At 36.1% G+C, this 21,382-nt stretch overlaps 1 protein-coding gene across 1 annotated transcript; it reads right to left on the bottom strand.

Annotated features, from left to right (window-relative positions):
• Positions 1-184: 184 nt before the first annotated feature.
• On the bottom strand, positions 185-3,360 carry pyya (peptide YYa). The gene is made up of 4 exons (XM_073835482.1): positions 3,231-3,360; positions 2,371-2,558; positions 1,019-1,099; positions 185-524 (listed from the first exon to the last, which is right to left on the bottom strand). Exons 2-4 carry the CDS (start codon positions 2,556-2,558, stop codon positions 500-502), a joined length of 294 nt encoding a protein of 97 aa, XP_073691583.1. The 5' UTR covers positions 3,231-3,360; the 3' UTR covers positions 185-499.
• Between the last annotated feature and the right edge of the window lie 18,022 nt (positions 3,361-21,382).

The following is a 21,382-nucleotide window of genomic DNA, read 5'->3' on the forward strand; positions in this document are numbered from 1 at the left end:
ACGTTTGGGACCTAACAGAGAGCTCTGTTTTGTATTACAGGGGAGACATCTGCTGGTCATTAAGAAAAACTATGAAGTATTATAAGTAAGTGTAGCCTACTACGAATGATCAAACTATATTGTTATATTGACATTTTTTTTTTCGTCATGGCATGTTCAAAAACCACCAGAGCCAAATAAATAGCCAGGTTCATCCAATAAACTTTTAATCACATAGAATAATTTACATGATACAAACACATCTCATCATTTCTGTATGACGCAATGAAGTATACACATATACATTTCCATTGATAGTTCCTATTATTATATATTATGTACAATCGTTAATGAGATCTGTTCTGTGCACATGAACGAAAAAGAGAGGATGTATTTAACAAAGAGGTGGATGAGGTTGTCTGATGGTTGAATGACTGGTTCTCATTAAGTTGTCTGGAGGTTTTCTGTGGGAGGCACAGGTAGGCTTAGCTCAGGACAGGCGATGCAGGATCTCTGAACCTCACCACATAAAAGAGTCATCATATCTGAAAGAGATAATTGTGGTTAATAAACAATCAACATTGCTATTTTTTCCCTGTTCAGTTTGATACTATTTACCTTTCAGTATTTTCATTGGGGCTACAATTTCTGTCAGGGATTTACAGTTTTCAATTAGTAAGCACAGTGCGATTTCTTCCTTTTTAAGGCCTAATGAGGGCTGTTAAATGTCAAGGCCTTTCAAATATTCAGTGTGCGTCATGTTCCCTAACTCACTCCCTTCCTGACGGACAGAGAGAAAAGAAGCCAGGGATCCCATCTGTCCCCTGATTCCTCAACAGGTGTGAAAAATTCATGAGTTGTTCCTCCTTCCTATTAACACACAACCCATCGCCCTTTGTGAGTGTGTTCCTCGAGGATTTAGAAAGCTGCATGAACCCTTTATATACCTTCAGAATACCTTTAAAATCAGGAAACTACTTTTGTCCATCTTATTTAACATAAGCATTTAATCAGCTAAAGTTAAAAGACAGAGTCCTACCTTGATCTCTGTTTGTGCTCTGTGTCATCTCCGAACAGCAACTCGGCCATCACATCCTCCGAAGTGGATCTTTTTCCATACCTAAACACAAGAAATATGACAATTTACTCCCTCATTACTTTATTTCAGCCATGTAGCTTGGCTGAGAACATTTTGGTACTGAAATAATGATCTCAAATTGCTCACACAGTGAGCTCATTGTGGTGTGCGAAAGTGTCGGGAAGTGAAAAGAACTAGTCAGCCCACTTTATCTGTCAGACACCAATCACTGATACAAATACAAACTGTCTTTTCACCCCAGACGTTATGAATCTAATTTAGCAGTTAAATGTTTTTTGGACCGCTTGACAGCTGAATGTGCTTGAGACACGTCGCCGAGAAGACTCTGACATTGATCACACAGATGAAAGGTACAAAGCCTCTATATCTTCAGACAAAACATGACTGTCAGTTCCAGAGAACATTTAGTGGAAATGAAAAAAAAAAGTTTTATTATTTAGCTGAGACAATAACACTTGACTAGTTCTTTTCTCTCAGAATGGCATCTTCAAGATGAATAGGCCTACAGTGAAAACAAGCTAAAGGGCAGCTCTTTGGCACTCGAATAAACAAAGCAATTTCATGCTCAGATTCCCCCTCAATAGATGCCTTCGAGCAACATCAATGAGTCTGGGACCAAACTAACATTATAGCTTTTTCTGAAACAGGAGCTCTATGGAATCTCACCTGCTCCCCATTATGGACGTCAGCAATATTTTGAGAAGAGGCCAACATTCATTTAATCCAGTCACGACTGTGACGTACACATGATTTAGCTGCTTGAACCATCATGTCTGTTGGTTTTATCTCAGAAATTCTTCATAGGTTTTCATTCTGACCCCAAACAGGCAAGGTTCTCTCTTGGAATAAGCTGGAATTAAAATATAGTGTGGGGAGAAATATAATTTACTCAAATTTTTTTATTGGAAAGTGTCGCTCATTGTCTGAGTCCTAAATGTCAAAGGCCTGTTAGAAGACCATAAATATGTAAATAAATGTAAAGCAGGGCTGAGAGAAACATCAATCTATGACAAATGAGTAGCCTAGTCAATCTCAGAGGCTTCTCTGAGGTGCATCTGTGGGTTTTATCACTCAGATTTGTTATACGAAGAGCCTTTGGCCACTGAAAAGTGGACCATAATGCAATTTCACAATCCTGCTGCAGAACTTGGTCATTTTTCCTGACATATTAATGGGAGATGGTGCAACCACACCAACGGGAAATATTTTTTTTTATCATGGTCACCTGGTCGATGTCGGAACGGGGGGGGGGGGGGGGGGGCATAATAACATTTTAAGCAAGTCGTTCTCACCGTTGTCTCGTGATGAGGTTGATGTAGTGTCTCAGCGCCGTGTAATATTTGGCGAGTTCCTCCGGAGCAGCGTCATCTCCGGGATTCTCTGGTTTAGGTGGATAGGCGTCCACAAATGTCCCGAGACACAGGAGCACGCAGAAGAGGAGAGTAGCGAACACGGTCCAGGGTTTCAACATGACAGCCATCTGAAAAATAAAACACGCGTTTTTTCTTTCCATATACGAATGCTGTAGTGGTTACTTTCAAAGAAACTGCGTTTAAGACGTCTGAATAGAACAGGAAAGTGGGAGAGCAAACAACAGGTGGAAAAGTAGCTTATAGCAGATGCGTAAAATAGAGTTTTAGTAGTTTTGCAAGTTAGTAGCTGTGCTCACTGCAGTCAACACAACGGCAAAAATAGGTCTGTGAAATTCGGAATGATTTGTCAGATTATTCAAATTAATCGAAAATCAAAACAAAAACAGAGGTCAAGCATTTCTACATTAAGAAACGAATAACTTAAATTGTGCATGTTTTAAATCAAATAATGAAAACATATTTCATGAAATGGAATAATTATGAATACATTTTCGTGTTAATCTAGACTATCGAACATTTTTAGCAGCTAATTCAAAGTAGTGTGAACTTGCTGAGCGTCAGTTCAAATGATTGCTGTCCATGGTGCTGAATGTGCTCGTACTAATAAAAAAGACACACAGAAAAAATCTTTTTCATCTGACATAAAAACTCAGTAATGAAAGCAATAATGCCTAGTTTTTCTACTTAAACCACATTTACCACACCATCTGTCAAATGTTAAACGCAAGTTTTGATTCGTCACCTCCACATGCAGAATGATAAACCCAATAGAAACTTACTTTTAGCAGCCAAAGAGTTCAGGTGCAGTTATTTCTCTAGAATGAAACTTTGAGGTTTCTTGTTCCAGTGCTATTTTCTTGCGTCTCCGGAGTCTTTGCGAGGTCTTTCAGAAATAAGAAGTTGTCCACTCACGGATCTGTTCTATCCTGCCTGCACCTCAAGCGCTTTATATACGGTGCTGCGCCTTGCGTAAACACGAGACGGGCGGTGGAAATGACAGGAGCTCTGCCCCCAGCACCACATCCAACGTCAATCACAAACACATTCGTAATACAGCTCACGAGACATTTTCATTAAGATCCATTGCTGATGTTCAGCTGCAGATCAATTATCTATAATAATAATACCTATGACATTCTTAAAGCGTATGTACATTAGTTTGTAATTAAAGTTGATTCCTATTAATAACCCATTCTTTATGAACAGATTGCAATTTTCATGAAGTTCAGAGTGTCTTGCGTTAGTACGAAGTTTTTGATGAAAGGAATCAAGTTCGAGTGGCCTTCAGTATACAACAAAAAACAGTAGATGACGCTCCTTTACCTTGATTGCAGCGTCTAATCAAAACTCAGACGCGACTAATCGAGCAATCAAATGTAATTCTTGCATCTCAAAGCTACTTGACCCTTTATCGGGATAACAACTCAGATTATCTTCTAGAATGGACTCTCTCTCTCTTTCTCTGAAGTTTCCAACTGTTAAACCTGTTCCAATGGTTGCACTCTGTGAGCTACTGGCGCTACCTGTTACTCTTTTTATGGTAACACAATTCAGAATACACAACTCTGAAAACAAAATACTGATATGATGACCACAGCTACTGAAAGAGCTTAAAGGTGGCAATGGATGTAAAGTGTAGACTTATACCAAATGTTGAACCATTGATTTACCCCAAAAGGAGTCTAAACACCCCCAGATATCGAGTGAAATCCACACCAAGAAACTCCTTTAGTGGCTGCAGTGTCATGACAAGCGTTGATATGTTTACATCCTTTCAGGATTGAATCTAGCATTTCCTGTCACTGCAGTTTGTAAGCTCTTTTAGTAGCTGTGGTCTACTAAAAGCCTCAAAGGCGTCAGGGCTAAAGTGGAGAGAACAAAGACACGGGTCTTTAGGAAGTTTTATTCATCCACAAGCATCTTCCTATTCTTTTTTCCTCATCGCTAGTAAAAGCAGTGAAGACTTACATTACTTCTCTTGTTGCCCTTTGACTGAAATTTATATCCAAAAGGCATACAATGTGGTATTGTATCTGTATTTGATCTTTCCACTTGTGTTGCTGTAAAAATAGCAACAGGCAGTGTTAGTAGCTCACAGAGTGCAACAATTTCACGTGATTGAAATAATGGTGCTCCTGGCATGTCAGAAATTAAACCCGTACTGACAGGAGATTAAAAGGAATCTGGAAGCTGTTTTTGAAATAGAGATCAATTTTACCTGTGAATCCTTATATTTTGGTAATATCACATTAGATGGGGTAAGGATAAAGATAAGGATAGAAAACTGTTGTTAATTCTTCTGGCAGCTAGTAAAAAAGTAATTACTAGAAAGTGGTTAAAACCAGAATCACCCACAATAGATGAGTGGATCGATACAGTGTATAATATATATGTGATGGAAAAATTATCATTTTTACTAAAAATTCAAATGGAAGATTTTTTTCAAATTTGGTGTAAATGGACAAACTACATTAAACCAATACGCCCAGATTTTTCCTGAATTTTAACAGTTTAATTGTAATTGCAATATTTCTGTGTGAGCGGTTATATGTTGCAAGAGCTCCCCTTGTTCGGTTGTATATAGTTGTTAAAAGGAAGAAAATACATCTGTTTTTGTTTTTGGTATATAGGTATGGGGGCATACATTACTCTGTATCTGTATTCATAATTGAAGAAATTATGTGTGTCCCAGTCTTTGAATGTATGCTCTTTCGAAAAAAAAAAAGAAAAAAAAAATGTTAAAAAAAGAAATAATGGTGCTCCACATAATTCAAAAATATATATAAAACATGTTTTTTTTTTTTTAAATAACATAAGTCTTTCATGGGTTTTCTGCTATATATTCAGTAAGAGACATTTACATTATATTAAGCCATACAAGTCTTAATAACCAGGGGTTAAATGTAAGTAAAGGCAATACTCAAGGCACAATCTAGAGGCTTGTCTCAATGCTATTTGCCATTTGGCCGTACAGTAGCTAAACATCAAATATTATGACTTGTAAAACAAAACATTAACGTTTTATATCCACCTTTTTCTTCCCTTTAAGCTTCCCTTAAGCCAATTGTACATTTTATGGGGCATGCTTCCGGTCTCATCTGCATCCAGTTATTTTTAGCTGTACTAACAGCTCGTTTTGTTGCTTGATATTGCAAATTGGCATCTTACCATGTTATTTTAATGTATTATCTTAATAAACACACTGGTTTGTAATGCAAACAGTTTTACCATTTACTGCTCGTTGTTATTCTTCTCGTTTTATTCCTTTTTTTTTTTTTTTGGCCATTGGCTTACCTCCGCAGGGAAGAAAAAAGGTGGATACAAACAGTGACACATAATGACTGTATTTATGATAGACTATCTATTATCATATCGACATAAACTGATCGCGATGGAAAGCCCTGGAGCGTCACACTGCTGCTACGGTATCCACCTCTGAGGAAGGCGACTTCTGGATGTTTGCGTCTATTTGACGGCAAGTGGAAATACGCGCTCTGACTAACTTCTAATCTTTTATCATTACGCAAACGTTTGAAAATCCAGTTGAAACATAAAGTTATTTGTATGAAAGTTATTGGGTGAGTTCAAGCCTGTTGTGTAACTGTCTCACTCCAAAACTCACTTAGTCATCCAGTTCAAAAAGATAGAAGATTCTTTGTAGTGTCTGGAAGCCTGGATAAATGAAAACTGACTTGTAAATGAAATGTGATCTTGCAGAATAGCATGCTCATTTCGCATAGGTGTCACTTTACGTCATATTTGGGTCTAGCTGTGTCTTAAATTCCTCTCAGACAAACGTAGTATGTATCCGTGTCGATATAGTTTGGAACAGGAAATGAAGAATCTGTTATTTTAGAGTTTCTGTGGCTCCTGGGTCTGTAATAATGCATCTGATTTCTATGCATTTGCAGGATCCCTTGAGGCATAAGTAATAAAACTTGTTCCCAACAGACTGATTATGTTGCATGTATAGTTAATACTCCCACGGAGATCTTTGTGATAATTCAGTTATGTCTTTACTTGATGCTTCAAACATTCTGTCTGAGTGGTTTAGTCACAAAAGAAAAACAAAAGAATGATTCATAAAAAGGAGACTTAAATGACTTTAAGAAATGCAGAACAACAGCCATTAATGACTTCAATCATATGGTTGTGGATATTACTGTGGTATACTGATTATAAATTGCACATGAAATTGTAATCAGCAACATAATTTTAGGTATTATACTTTTTAGCCAATTTAATGTAATTATTTCTGATTAACTGATAGAGCCTGTATCTTGTATAAAATAATTTATGTAATTATAAAACTAATAGGGCATTAAGTGCCAATAAAGTCTTGCTTTAAACAGAAATAGTTAAACTAATAAAATAGTAAAAGTTAATAGTTGGCGATGGTGAATATATCTTATAGTGCTCCATACAACATAGCTAATTCAACAAAATAACATAAAAAAAAAAAATTTGAAATGTGCTGAAACAGCCTGTACAAAGTCTGTAATAAAACAAACTCGTTTTATTGCATATTGATATGCAATAAAACTAATATCATCATCCAAATAGTTCAGCCCTGCTTGTGTCATCATCTTTATTGTTTATAAGTATTAAAAGGTCAGCTAATATTTGACTCATTGTCACAACAGGCACTGATGACTTCTTCCAGTCCTTTCAAGTTGTCGTTGGCTCATGTGCGCTACGTCACGATACTGGATTTAGTCTTGGGGCGGCTGACGTGGGCAGCTCTCTTGTACACGAGCCCTCACAGGAAGGCCCCCACCCCTAAGCATCTGAGTCGTCCTATCACAGCGCAGGAGACGTCAATGGGTCTTGCTCATGCTAACTGGTCTTCCTCAGCTAGGTGATGCTGTTCATAAGCTTCACATCAATCGCCGTTTGAAGGCTTGTTCAACCCCCTCGAGGTGCGATCTAGTCACTCGAACTGATGCACCAACTCCGAGACCCCCCCAAAACTCACACTGACTCAAGAGGTGTCACCCACACAAAAGCCTGAGTCTATGCTGAAAAGCAAAGGTTGTGTGTCATGAGGACAAGTTCTTGTAGATTCTTCGTAAACTTTTGACCTTAACTATATATATATATATATACTGTACACACACACACACACACACACACACAATAAATAACTATAAAGTTTTCAGAGATAGTATAATTAACAAGTGTGGTCATATTTCCCTCCATTACCTTTAAAATTCAGAATTAGTATCTTAACAGTCTAACATTTAAAAATGTCACACACATTTTAATGAATGTAAGCGACATTATTACATTTGCAAGTGACAAACGAATTGCTAACCTATTTCTTGCCTTGTGAGGAGAAAAATGTCATCCTTCAACATTTTAAACCTTGTAGTTGTTAATCAAAAGATACTGCCAAACCTGCAATATCAAACAATCTGACTGAAACATCCAAGTACAAATTGTATTTAATAGCATTCGTATGTTGTGATGCCAGGATGTCACGTATTCCATCTGGCTCTGAATTAGTTATATAGTAAATACTGTATTTCAAAGCTGGATGACATATTTATTATTGTCTGAAAGTAATTAAAAATGATATGAAGGTTTGAGTTTTTTATTTATCCAAATATCTTATTTACATTTAAAAAATAATTTGATAGGCTGATAGGGCAATACAATTCAATTCACTTTATTATTAAATGTATTATTCTTTATTTGTGTTTCCAGAAGAAGATTTTTCTAAACATGACTAAAGATGCATGAATGAAAAATCGCAGACCAGTGTTTCTCCTGGTTAAGGTTAATGCCACTCTCATGAAGTAGAAAATCTTCTATGGCAGCTCTTCTACCATAAAAACTGTCCTTAATTTAGTAACATGTCATTTAATTTATTTCATTTAAATAAGTCATGTTAACATCACTGAATCAAACCAAATACATTAGGTTATAAATGTACATTTGCATTCCTTACAATTAAGAGCTCCACTTTTTAAAGTGTAAGTGGCTTTGAAAATGAATAACATTTTGGAAAATTCTTGGAAAAGCCTATTTGGAAAGATACACACAAGCACGTCATAAATTTCTTTGACATGATAATATAAGGTTAAGCTAACCGGCATGAGAGACAGACTTAGATAAACCCACGGCTCATCCGTCAAAAAGAAAAATCACTCTACACATGATGTATGATGTATTTTCCATTGCATGACACTGGAAAAATCTTAACATCATTAAAGGAGGAGGAAATATAACAGCATTAGTAATATACCTCATTATAGATTTGCATGATTCGCACATGATTTGCACAATAGCACATGACTCATATGACAGATATGACTATGTATTGTTAAATAAATCCTGTCTTGCCAAATACAACAAAACAGGGCACCGTGACATCCCATGTATTACTGTATCATCTGCCTTTATTATCAAGCTGTGGCTTATACAACTTCCTGGACATTAACACAAGTCATTACAACTTGAAAAAGCGTGATTTCCCTCCTTGAGGAGACTCATCAGTTTATGATCCAAAAGCAATCAGCGCTCAGACTAAATGCCACATGCAAATATAATTGTATGTTAAACTGTCAAAAGTGTTACAGAAAGGGCTTCGGTGACTCAGTCTGTGCCTGTTGGAATATTGGCTGTTTATTTCACTGGCCGCCTCTCAGGTTTGTGTCATGTAATCGACTAGCCTTTTATTAGCACAACAAAAACCATGACAAACTGCCTACTTGCCATCTACACAAATCCCAAATGTCTTTTTGATTTATTGAGGAATTGTCAGTAGGATTCAAACACCTAAACTGCAGGTAAAAAATCCTCTCAGACAGGTTACACTCTTAAAAAGGTTCTTTATTGACATCGATGTTTCCATAAAGAACCATCAACATTCATGCACTCTTAAAAATAAACATTCTTTATAGCATCAATGGTTCCATGAAGAACCTTTAACATCTATGGAACCTTGTAGTTGCACAAAAGGTTCTTTATAGTGGAAGATGGTTCTCTAGATCAGTGTTTCTCAACTCCAGTCCTCGGGACCCACTGCTCTGCACATTTTGTATGTTTCTGAGTCTGACACACTCAGTTCAGTTCATGAATCTTTCTACTAATGAGCTGATGATCAAAATCAGGTGCCTTAAATGAGGAAGACATACAAAATGTGCAGAGCAGTGGGTCCCGAGGACTGGAGTTGAGAAACACTGCTCTAGATCATTAAAAAGTTCTTTGCACTGGAAAAAAACGGCTCTTTTTAAGGATTAGTTCACTCCAGAATAAAGATTTCCTGATAATTAACTTACCCCTATGTCATCCAAGCTGTTCATGTCTTTTTTTTCAAGTGAAAAGAAATTAAGGTTTGCAGTGGGGATCAACAGGTTGAAGGTCCAAAATGCAGTTTCAGTGCAGCTTCAAAGGGCTCGACACAATCCCAGCGAAACTTATCTAGCGAAATGATCTTGGAATGGTCATTTTCATCAAGATCTCATGATGAAAGAAACTCAAACACCCTTTACAAAAAAGTTTTTTTGAAGATTTTGAAGTTGGAGGAGAAAATGAGATTTTTCGATCTACCTTTATGAACCAGAGCAAACATACAAAGAACTAACCACACCTAACTTTCCAAGACGATTACGTAATGGGTAAAGTCGTAGATGCGCATCGCAAAGCTTTTGTGGTTGGAAAGTATATTTCTCGGCTGGGATCGTGTAGAGCCCTTTGAATCTGCATTGAAACTGCAATTTGGACCGTCAATCCATTGATCCCCATTGAAGTCCACTATATGGAGAAAAATCCTGGAATGTTTTCTTCAAAAACTTTAATTTCTTTCCATCACTATGAAAGCATCCCTTTGAATAGGTATGATGGGTGAATTTGTTCTCTTATTTCTCAACAGCGTTTATCACAGTAAAGGCCATAAATATTGCTTAAGATTTATTCTGGTTCACGTGAATTGACAAATAAAATCATTACTACTTGCTTATTATATTAACGTGCTAAAGAATCTTTCAAAATCCAGCAGCTGCACACAGTGAAAATGGATAGCATTTTGTTACACAAAACAATAAAAGATTCATACGCAGCAGTCGAGCCTCTTTGAAGAAGAAAAGGAGAAGAACTTGGAAAAGGCTCCTTTTCTGTGCTGGATCGAGCCGTCACACCTGCGGTTGAGGGAGTAGGAGAACATGTGTAGGGGGTTAGCAGGCTCTGCGTCATAACACACCCTGCAGACGCACACTGTCAGTCACGCAGCCTTCTGTCTTGGCAACTGTGGCTTTCCTGCAAAGATCTCAGGTGAACAAAAATGCATAAACATCTGGTTTGAAGAAAAGAATAATCAATTCTAATCTAATCCGTCGAAATGGCAAAAATGCAAATACTGAGGCCTTCGGTGTCTGGAAATAGCCTGTGAACTCACTTTTACAGGAAATGAAAGTGTTTGTTTTTCCTGCATTACTTTCTGTTCCAGTTCTTGTTCAACTCTTTGACTCATATTAGTCATAATAGGAGCCAGTTTGAATCTGTGAAGTCTCTTATTCTCATTCTTCATGAAATCTTCTGATAAAATTTGTCATGTGGCAGCAAGTGGTGGGAAGAGTGAAGACAGTGAAATACCACTGTGCCCCAGTTCAAATATTTCTGAGAAATCCTTATGTGTCAATGGAATTGACGTATACAGACCTGAAAATACTTTTCTCTGATAATATTTCAGCAATGTAGACGTGTGTTTTCTATCAGCTGTTTGCATATGGATCACTTTCACTCTTTTAAACTAATTGGTCAAACAGGTTTGCAAAATGGTCTGAAATTGTTTGCGATTCAGACTGATTCATTCAGACAGTTCATTCACACACAGAATCATTTACAGTGGTTTCTTACAGTGCAATAGTAACGGGATATTCCATAAGACAGAAAAATTAAAGTCAAGTCAAGTCACCTTTATTTATATAGCGCTTTTAACAATACAGATTGTGTCAAAGCAACTGCACAGTATTTAAACAGCACCATAGTGTGTAAGTAACGCATTATTGTAAATAATCAGTTTTCAGTTAAAGGCAGTTCATCAATGAATTCAGTGATATCATCATCCAGTTCAGTTCAAATAGTATACGATATCGCTGGAAAGTGTCCCCAACTAAGCAAGCCAGAGGCGACAGCGGCAAGGAACCAAAACTCCACAGGTGACAGAAACCTTGGGAGAAACCAGGCTCAGTCGGGCAGTGGTGTCAAAAGTATTCACATTCATTACTCAAGTTGAAGTATCAACTCAAGCTTTTTACTCAAGTAAAAGTATAAAAGTACTGGTTTCAAAACTACTTAAAGTAAAAAAGTAAAAGTAATGTAAGGAAAAAAATGCCATTAAGGACAAAAGCTTAGGCCGCGCCACAGGGGCATATTGTGCACTACCCCACCTCCCCAAAAAACATTTCTAAAGGCCTTAGTGACTATGTTATATTAAAATGTTAATGTTGAAAAATTTGGAATGCACTAGGCTACCTGTTTTAGCTGCATATTTGCCCATTGAAAATAAACGCATTTTATTACAATGCAAATGCATTAAAGAACCATAAATGTGTACTACTGAGCATTAACGTGTTTCTTGGAGCGGAAGATATGATGATTAGTTGCTGCCTATAAGTATTGTTATCGCAACATTGTCAATCGCGTTGTCAATCGCAAACGTTTATTTATTCAAACGTCTTTCTATCAAACTACCTACTAGCTTAATTTGCAGAGGATGAAGAGAAAGCACCCGTTTGATAAATAAGCAAGTAGTAGAGAAATAATAACTTGTAAGAAATAATCTTTTTTGAGTATTGACCCGAACACTGGCTATATCCTTGCTGGAGTGCAGGGCTGGACTGGGGTTAAAATTTGGCCATGGACAAATTCAGCCCATCCAGCCCACAAGTTCCCCCATGAGTTTTAGGGCTTTGGATTATAGGGCCTTTAATTAAAGTAAATAAATTAATTAATAAAACAGGACAGAATCAAATAATATTAGATACTGAATTCAAATGCAACTTTTATTAATAATTTATAAAATTAATAATGCATTTTTGTCACATAGAAATGCATGCAGTAAAGCATTGATTTTGAGCTAGAATGCGGGACTTTTATTGCTAATAAATTCTGTAAAAATTACTTACTTTTGTAGAACACAAAAGATATTTTGTAGAATGTAAACAAACATATTTGTTTACCCTTGATTTCTACTCTATAGACACAATTTTTGAATTTCTCAAAGTATCTTCCTTTATGTTCCACAGAAGAAAGAAGTTCATACAGGATTGAAATTAGATGATGTTGACTAAATAATGACAATTTTTATTTTTGGGTGAACTGTCCCTTTAAGAACTTTAATATGTGTAGTAAACACCTCATTTATATAAGGCACTGACATTTATCTTTAATCAGGCTCTTACTAAATTAACATTTTACTGAATTAACATTATACTGTAAATGAATTACAACAACTGTCGTAACAAGAATAAAATTACAATGGTTATGTTTTTTTTAATAATTCATAATAATAAACTATGAAATTTTTAATAAAAAAAATGACAGTAATTATGTATTGACGTTTATCACTTTACCTCCTCATGCAGCTGTTTTCAGCAGTCCAGCAGATACAGAACTTTTAATGTTCTCATATCACACAACTGCCTAACACAATTCTGTGTTAAATCTGAATGCATCAAGCAACTTCAACTTGCGCCATTTATCACTTTGCATCGCGCTGTGCAGGTGACTGATTCCGCCACTTCACACTTTTGGGCTTTTTGCAGATTCAAATGTCATTTAAAATAGCGCATAATATGCGGGAGATCTGCCTCTCTTCGGCGATCGGCCCACTACTCCACCGGCCCTCCGGGTATGTCCCGGTTCTCCCCGATGGCAGGAGTGTGACGTGATTTGTGTCACGTGCAGGTGTGATGGATCGCGTACAAAACCAATAGGGTGTCGGAATGGTATATGTTTATACTTCTCATCCAACCACAACCAAATTCACTCTGTGTGGATGGCGCGATTTATTTGGATAGGTTTTTTTTGAACGATGACATGAACGAAAACTAGCCGAAAAGAAATAGGAGTAACGAGTTTATTTTTAAAATGTAAGGAGTAGAAAGTACAGATAATTGCGTGAAAATGTAAGGAGTAGAAGTAAAAAGTCGTCTGAAAAATAATTACTCCAGTAAAGTATAGATACCCAAAATTTCTACTTAAGTAAGGTAACGAAGTATTTGTACTTCGTTACTTGACACCTCTGCAGTCGGGGGACCAGTTCTCCTCTGGCCAGACGAAACCAGCAGTTTGTAACAATGTCTGATTGTAGAGAACTCGTCAGGATGAGGTGAATATTTACCTACAAAACCATTAGAGGAAACAAAACTTCCTCAAAAAATGCCTTCTATCCTTTGTCAAAGATGAAGCAGCTTTTTATTGCACGTGCAGTTTGTAAATGACTCTGTGCTGCAGGTTAATATCCATTTATATCTAAAACAGTAGCCTATTAAAAAGTGTTTTTAATAGGGGATCTTGTTTCCTGATACTGATGAAAGACTAGAAATACCCCTGGTCAACGACAGTAGCTGCATTTCCATTACCATTTAAATTGTGCTAATTTAAAGTACACCTAATGGAAATGCGTCAATTGCGCAAAAACTCCCATATATCGCAAACAAGTTTTTACGCTTGCAGGTGGTTTTTCAGGTAATTCGAAAAAGGAGTATTTCACAAAACAGCAATGGAAACGTTTTTGTTCACATTTACAGGTCACATTCGATTGAATATAGCCGAAAACCCACAAAAATACGTAGCCATGACTTGTCGCGAGAGGAAAAAATTAAGTTTCAGTCGCATAACGTCAGCTAATGCAAACGTCATAATTTCGCAATACTTTTTAATCGACATGTATAAAACACAAACGCAAATCTGTAATGGAAACACAACTAGGTTTTGTTGTTAAATGCCTATGGTTTACTCCAAAGGCAACGGGTAGTGTGTTTCTATGAGAACAATTATCTGGCAGCAGACCACCGGTGAAATCTAAGCAATGGCAGGATGAGTGAACAGTCACTACGAACGCCGATGGCAGAACATGTTATAAAGAGGAAGTGAGACCTCAATAACACTGACTGACCCCATATGAACAGCAATTCGTCATCATTCACCTGCAGCCTATGTGACTCAAACTGTATGATAATATAGAAATGCTCTGTAGATACAAAGCAGGAAATGTCCATATGATGTGTTTTGATTTGTGGCACCGTTTTCCTCAGGCTTGCTTTATTGTGTTAGATTGTATTGGTATTGTTGCACTTGCGGTCACTTGAAAAAATGCTAGCAACACTGACCGACGAGTCATAGGAATCAATATAGCTGTGGTATAATGGGTCTGTGAAGCAAATGCAGATCAGTGAACTGAAGGATGTAAGGACACCGATGGCTTCTGAACTCTCTGTTGAGGTGACCACAACTGAGGTAACTTCAGTTTTTATTTCAGCCCCCTGGTGTGGCGGTTGTAGCATTACATCTCGATAAGAGAACTTGATTGGAACTGACAGCTCCAACTGAAGCCCTGAAGGCCTCATGCAACCTTAACACCTGTGGCCTGTTCAATAGCACACTCATGAGTTCATAAGCATCCCAAGCCTCAAAGAACCCGCCCTGCAAACGGTGCACTGAACCGTGAACTCAAGTTCAGCACTTCACTCACTGGCCATTACAACACTACTGAGATTTTAAGTGTGTCAGTGAGTTCCAGAGTATCTAAATGTAGCTTTAGGAAAAAAAAACATCACGAATAAAACAAATACTGTGACACACTGGAGAGATATATGGTGACCCTTAACAATATTTGGACAACTAAAAGGATAGTTTACACAAAAAATTTAAATTCTGTCTTTAATTACTCACCCTCATGTTGTTTCAAACCCATAACACCTTTGTTAATCTTTGGAACACAAATTAAGATATTTTTATACTATGGGCCGTTAATTACTTGAATCTGATTGGCTGATGAACGTTACAGGCAGCACTTGACCGCATTACATGTCTATATCACTTCGTCACACGATTTCAGTTATTTCAAAGGTCCTTACAGCCTAAAACAACAAAATAACCAAAACCCACAATGACACTGGCCAAACTAATAAATGCAACAACAATAGGATAAAAACCACAGATTATTTCCATGTTTTGTCGCAAAAAAACACATACTCAATTTCTCCCACTCTCTCTCCCTTACAGACGCACATACAGTTTGCACACACGTTAGCAGACGCGTTAAGGTTGTTAGTGCTGTTGTGGCGATTAACAACTTAAAAACTACATGAGATTTCAACAACAGCGTGGACTTGAAGAAAATGAATTTAAAATTGCACTATTAGTAGAGACTATGCTGCCAATCACTTCTGAGAGATGCACAGACTCAGGTAATTCACAAGCTTTATATATCTCTCCCTGTGTCTTGCTGTCTTTCTGCTTGTCTGTTGGTCTGTCTAAACTTCATTAATCATTATTAACTGCATTACAGATCTGGCCATTAAAAATGCGTCTATTTTCACGCGGCAGCCTGCAATTCGGCACGCGTGGGCACGCGTCCTGCCGCAGCGGCTTTTTTAGATTTTTTTACAACGTTGTTGCACTTCATATAATATCCACCAGGTGGCGCAAGGAACAACATTCTGTAACCAAACACCAAGGCCAGCTCTAGGGGGCGTTGGTCACAAATACCAGTACAATAGTTCAATGATTCCTCTTTCCTGAAATTATGGTTCAAACCAATAGCAAAAAGATAGCCTATTCATAAGCAGGTGCAGTTGTATTGTTATTTTGTTTTCTTTCTTTGTTTTCCTGACGAACATTTATTAGACTGCATCGGAAACAGAAATGTTAATTTCGGTTATTTTATTTCTCCAACCGACAACTGACGTAAACCGCTAAATTCGTTTTCAGGGATTAATTATACACAAGCAAGAAGCAGCATAAACATCAGAACCTCACGTGCAGAGCTTATGCACAGAGAAAAACCCAATAAACCTATATATAATAATAAATAAAATAGGCCCATAAGAAATATATGTTTTTCTTTTCTGAATGAATAATAATTTAACAAATTAATAAGTAGCAAGCCTATATGCAGAATTTTAGGCAATTTCTGTGATGCGCCCTTAAACCAGCATCTTGTTTCCATTTTTTTTTTTTTTTTTACAAATAGCCTACGCGTTTTTTTTTCGTTTATTTTTATTTTTATTGTGATTGTACACAAATAACAGAAATATGTAAAATATCATAGTTTTAAGCAATGCCGTACTCTTGAACGAGTATTGTAAGCTGTATCCACTTTATTAAGGGGAAAAAAATCAAGTGATCCTGACGGCGCCGCGGGCAGTTAAATTACTCGACCTCTTTCACCTTCAGAATAAAATACATTATATATTTCAGCGTTTTAAAGCAACATCAAATTAAGATATGCATGTTTAAGAGGTAGTTCGTCTTTTTCTTTTTCTAAGATACACAATTTTAGATACACTGACAATTAATTTGAGTAGAGACAGATAGAACTGGGAAGGATAAATATAAACTACAGTATTTTTGCGATTTTGGTGCTTAGAAATTTATTCTAAGCGGGCCGCGGGCGAATAATATAGTTAATATAGCGCGGAGCGGGTGGATGCGGAATAAAACCTCGTGGAAGCGGGACTGGAAAAGCACTTTGTTATATCCTATAGACTATTTAGATACTTCATCATCAAGCAAAAATTTATTCATAAGCAGGAGCAGTTTTATTATTATTTTCTTTTATTTTTTTCCTGTTGAACTTTTATTAGACTGCATTGAAAATAGAAATGTTAATTTCTGTTTTTTTTTTCCAAACGACAACCGACGCGTTTAGTTATTATTTACGACAAGATTGTGTTAAATTACATTTAAATTGAAACGTGGCTGTGACACATTAATAACAGTTAAATTCGTTTTGAGGGGTTAATTGTACACAAGCAAAACGCAGCATAAACATCAGAACATCACACGCAGATCTTATGCACAGAGAAAACCCAAAAAAGCTGTATGTAAAATAAATAAAAATGCCCATATGCGAAATATAAATTTCTTAATGCATAATAATTTAACAAAACGAAATAAAATAAAATTAATAAGTAGCAAGCCTATATGCAGAATTGTAGGCAATTTCTGTGACGCGCCCTTGAACCAGCATCTTGTTTACATTTTTTTTTTTTTTACAAATAGCATACACATCTGTTTTTTCGTTGTGATTGTACACAAATAACAGAAATATGTAAAATAGCATAGTTTTGAGCAATCCCTTACTCTTGAACGAGTATTGTAAGCTGTATCCACTTAATTAAAAGGGGAAAAAAACGTGATCCTGACGGCGCCGCATGCAGTTAAATAACTGGACCACTTTCACCTTCAGAATAAAATACATTATATATTTCAGCGTTTTAAAGCAACATCAAATTAAGATATGCATGTTTAAGAGGTAGTTCCTCTTTTTCTTTTTAGATACACAATTTTAGATACACTGACAATTAATTTGAGTAGAGAGGAATAGAAATGGAGAGGATAAATATAAACTACAGTTTTTATAGAGTTAAAAATTAATTTATTTATTTATTAGTATTATTACTATTATTTTGATTTGTTTTTGCGATTTTGGTGCTTAGAAATTTATTCTAAGCGGGCAGCGGGCGAATAATATAGTTAATATAGCGGGAGCGGGTGGATGCGGAATAAAACCTTGTGGAATCGGGACTGGAAAAGCACTTCATTGTTATATCCTGTAGACTATACTTCATCATCAAGCATGGGCGTCGGAAGCAAAATAAATGTGGGTGGGTCCTCCCCCAGAAAAATAAATTCTTTAGTATATGCCATTTTCTGTAGTCTGGTGCCTTTTATTTAATGTTTTTACATAATGCAAATACTCCATATTTACAAATATTACAAAAGACGGCTACACTGCAACGTTTTCAGTGGCGTAAGTGATAATACGAGTAACATATCGTTTTTGACGCGGGAGATGCGAGTTCGCATCCGCCTTTTGGTGAAATCATTTTCGAAATCGTCTCCCTCTTCATATCATATCGGAAAGGCATTTGTTTATTAGTTAATTAATGAAATAATTGAAAAGTTGAAACAAAGTATCAACTAGGGTTAGGTCACCTACCGTAAGTGTATCTGAGCACTATACTGTACTTTTAGGAGTGTTAATAATTAATTTTATTATTATTATTATTATTATTATTATTATTATTATTATTATTATTATTGTCTTTAGATTTGTTCTTACATTTTGATGCCGTACATTATTATGACGCACTGCCCATGCAGTTTTTTTTTCTTTTTTCTTAAAAACTAATTGAAGTGAAAGGGAAGAAACCCATGTAGATTTGGCCTAATGTCCATAAATACTATAGCCTAGTATTATATCCTAATATAGACAATAATTTAGACAAATAAACAGAAGGCTCACTTTTCAAAACAATAAAGCTTAGCCTATATGACTGACAACGAATACAACAATTGTTAAGTATCAAATCGACCAGACACCGAAACAGCTTCTTTCCTCAGGCAATCCATCTCATGAACACTTGATCGTGCAACATACAACACTATACATTCTTTATTCATTTTTCCGTTATTTATTTAAAGCACATACTTACTTCTATTCAAATGTCTTTGCTATTTTTGCACATTGTCTGTCTTGTATACCTCTATATTGTTATTTTTATAATATGTATCGTCTTGTCACTGTCATTCTGTAGCACTGTGGAGCTCTGTCACAAAAACAAATTCCTAGTATGTGCAAACATACCTGGCAATAAAGCTCATTCTGATTCTGATTGTGATTCTGATTCTGAAAAGTGCTCCAGTGAGTTATGCAATTTTTTTCCACCTTTTTTTCTTTTTCTTTTTTTTTAAGTGGAAAAGTAGTTCTTCTATTTCGGAGAAGTTCATTAAGTCTGTCTCTTAACAGCTTCCAGTCACGAACTGCGGGTTGAATCTCCGACCAACGATCAGTAAAAGTTTTTTTCGATTTACATCATTTTAGCCTGGAACTAGGCTTAAGTCTGTTCTGGGAAACCAAAGGGAAGTGTATTTTTTTTTTTTTTTTTTTTTTTTTTTTCAGTTTTCTGAAAAGTAGCCGTTAATGAGGCATCAGAGTTAAGTGGCATGCAGTATAAAGAGCGAAATGTTTATGAATGGCAGAGTGGGGGTGGGGTGGGGTGTTGAATGCTGTCTGTTGCCTTGTTGTAATCAACATTTGGAGACTTGGGGGTGCTGGGGGCGGATTCCGACTGCATTCAGTTGCATTTCGAATTCAGCATTCAAATGCATGCCAGGGAGCTTTCCTCACACGCTCCACTTTTTTCAAAACATTAGTGTCCAACCTGACACGCGGGTCAGTGGATAAACAACCCGAACCCGACCGTTTTCAAATAACCCACCCGCAACTCGGACCGCAGAATAAAAAAAAAAAATATTGTACCCGACCCGCCTCCTGACCCGTATGTTTAATACTAAAGTGATTAAGCTGTGGAGATGCAGTCTGAAATATCCCGACATCAGAAATCCATTGGTGTACAAGCTAAAAAATAAAATTAAAATAAAACAATGTGTCCTGTTGTAAAGTCGTTGCCGTATTGTTGTGTATGAAGTTCAGATGTTATTATTTTAAGAAATATATATGTTTTAGGATTCTCCTTATTTTTGTTTTAGACATCCATCAATTACGGTGAATAAAAATAATTCCGCGCTGGTGGAAACAAGACTTTCGCTTCTACTTTTGAGACCTGTGTTCTGACGTTTTCCTAAAAAAAAAAAAAATAAGAATTCAAAATTCAAAATTTATTGTCATAAAAACAGGTGAATATAATTCAAAAATGTTAAGTATTTGCTGATTAAAGAAAACATGAAGGATGCCGCTTAATATTTGGCTTTTACGTGAACTTTAAAGCATATCCCTCATTCCATTTGTTTTCTTTGTTTTGTAATCTTTATATTATTTTCGTGAAATGTATTTTTGCTCAACATGCATTTCTCGTGGCCACGAGTTTAATGAATAAACCAACCTGCGTGACATTAGTAACACATAATTATTTGAGTTATTTCGTTTTGAGTTAAGAAATTGTTTGCCTATATTAATTGTTATAGAAATTAATACAATATTAAATAATTATACCGGCGATGCTGTATATGCTAATGCTGTCTGTGCGCAATGTAGACAGCTTTCACAAGTGTTTACATGTATTACATGTTGGCCTACTTCAAATTAAATAGCCCTGCAAGAAACATTTCATGCATCTCACAATCTTGTCCATTGACTGACCTTCTTTTTTTCCCATTATATTTGTATTATTCGTTTGTATTCGTTATTTTTTCCTTCATTTTGATCTCGTTACATAACATTCTGAATGTAAATGATACTGTAAAGGTGCTATGACTGGGGTTTTTACTGGAATGCAGTTTAAAGGTTAAATTTAACATATATTGTATTTTATTAAGTCTAACTAATAGACAAATAACTGAAGAGTGAATCATTCACGTAGTTTCATTTGGAAATAATTTATCGTCACACAGTAAAATAGGCCTACATTCCTTCTCTTAACTAAAGAATTGAACATATAAAATATGAATTGAACATATTTTATTTTGTTTAGTCTAATTAACAGACTAGACTATATAAATATTAAACTGTTTTACTGAGAAATGAATCATTCACGTAGTTTCATTTGTAAATGAAAACATCATGTATCGTCACACACGGGGATAAATACAATCAAAAAGTCAAAACGAAATTGGCATAATTGTCAGGCGTTAAAAATAAATAGCCCTAACCAGGTATTGAAATAATAATAACCTATAATAAGAATAAATAATAAGTGATTTAGAGCTATCTACTTTTTTCTTTATTGTGAATCGC

This window comes from Garra rufa, chromosome 1 (assembly GCF_049309525.1).
Source record: "Garra rufa chromosome 1, GarRuf1.0, whole genome shotgun sequence".
NCBI classification, from domain to species: domain Eukaryota; kingdom Metazoa; phylum Chordata; class Actinopteri; order Cypriniformes; family Cyprinidae; genus Garra; species Garra rufa.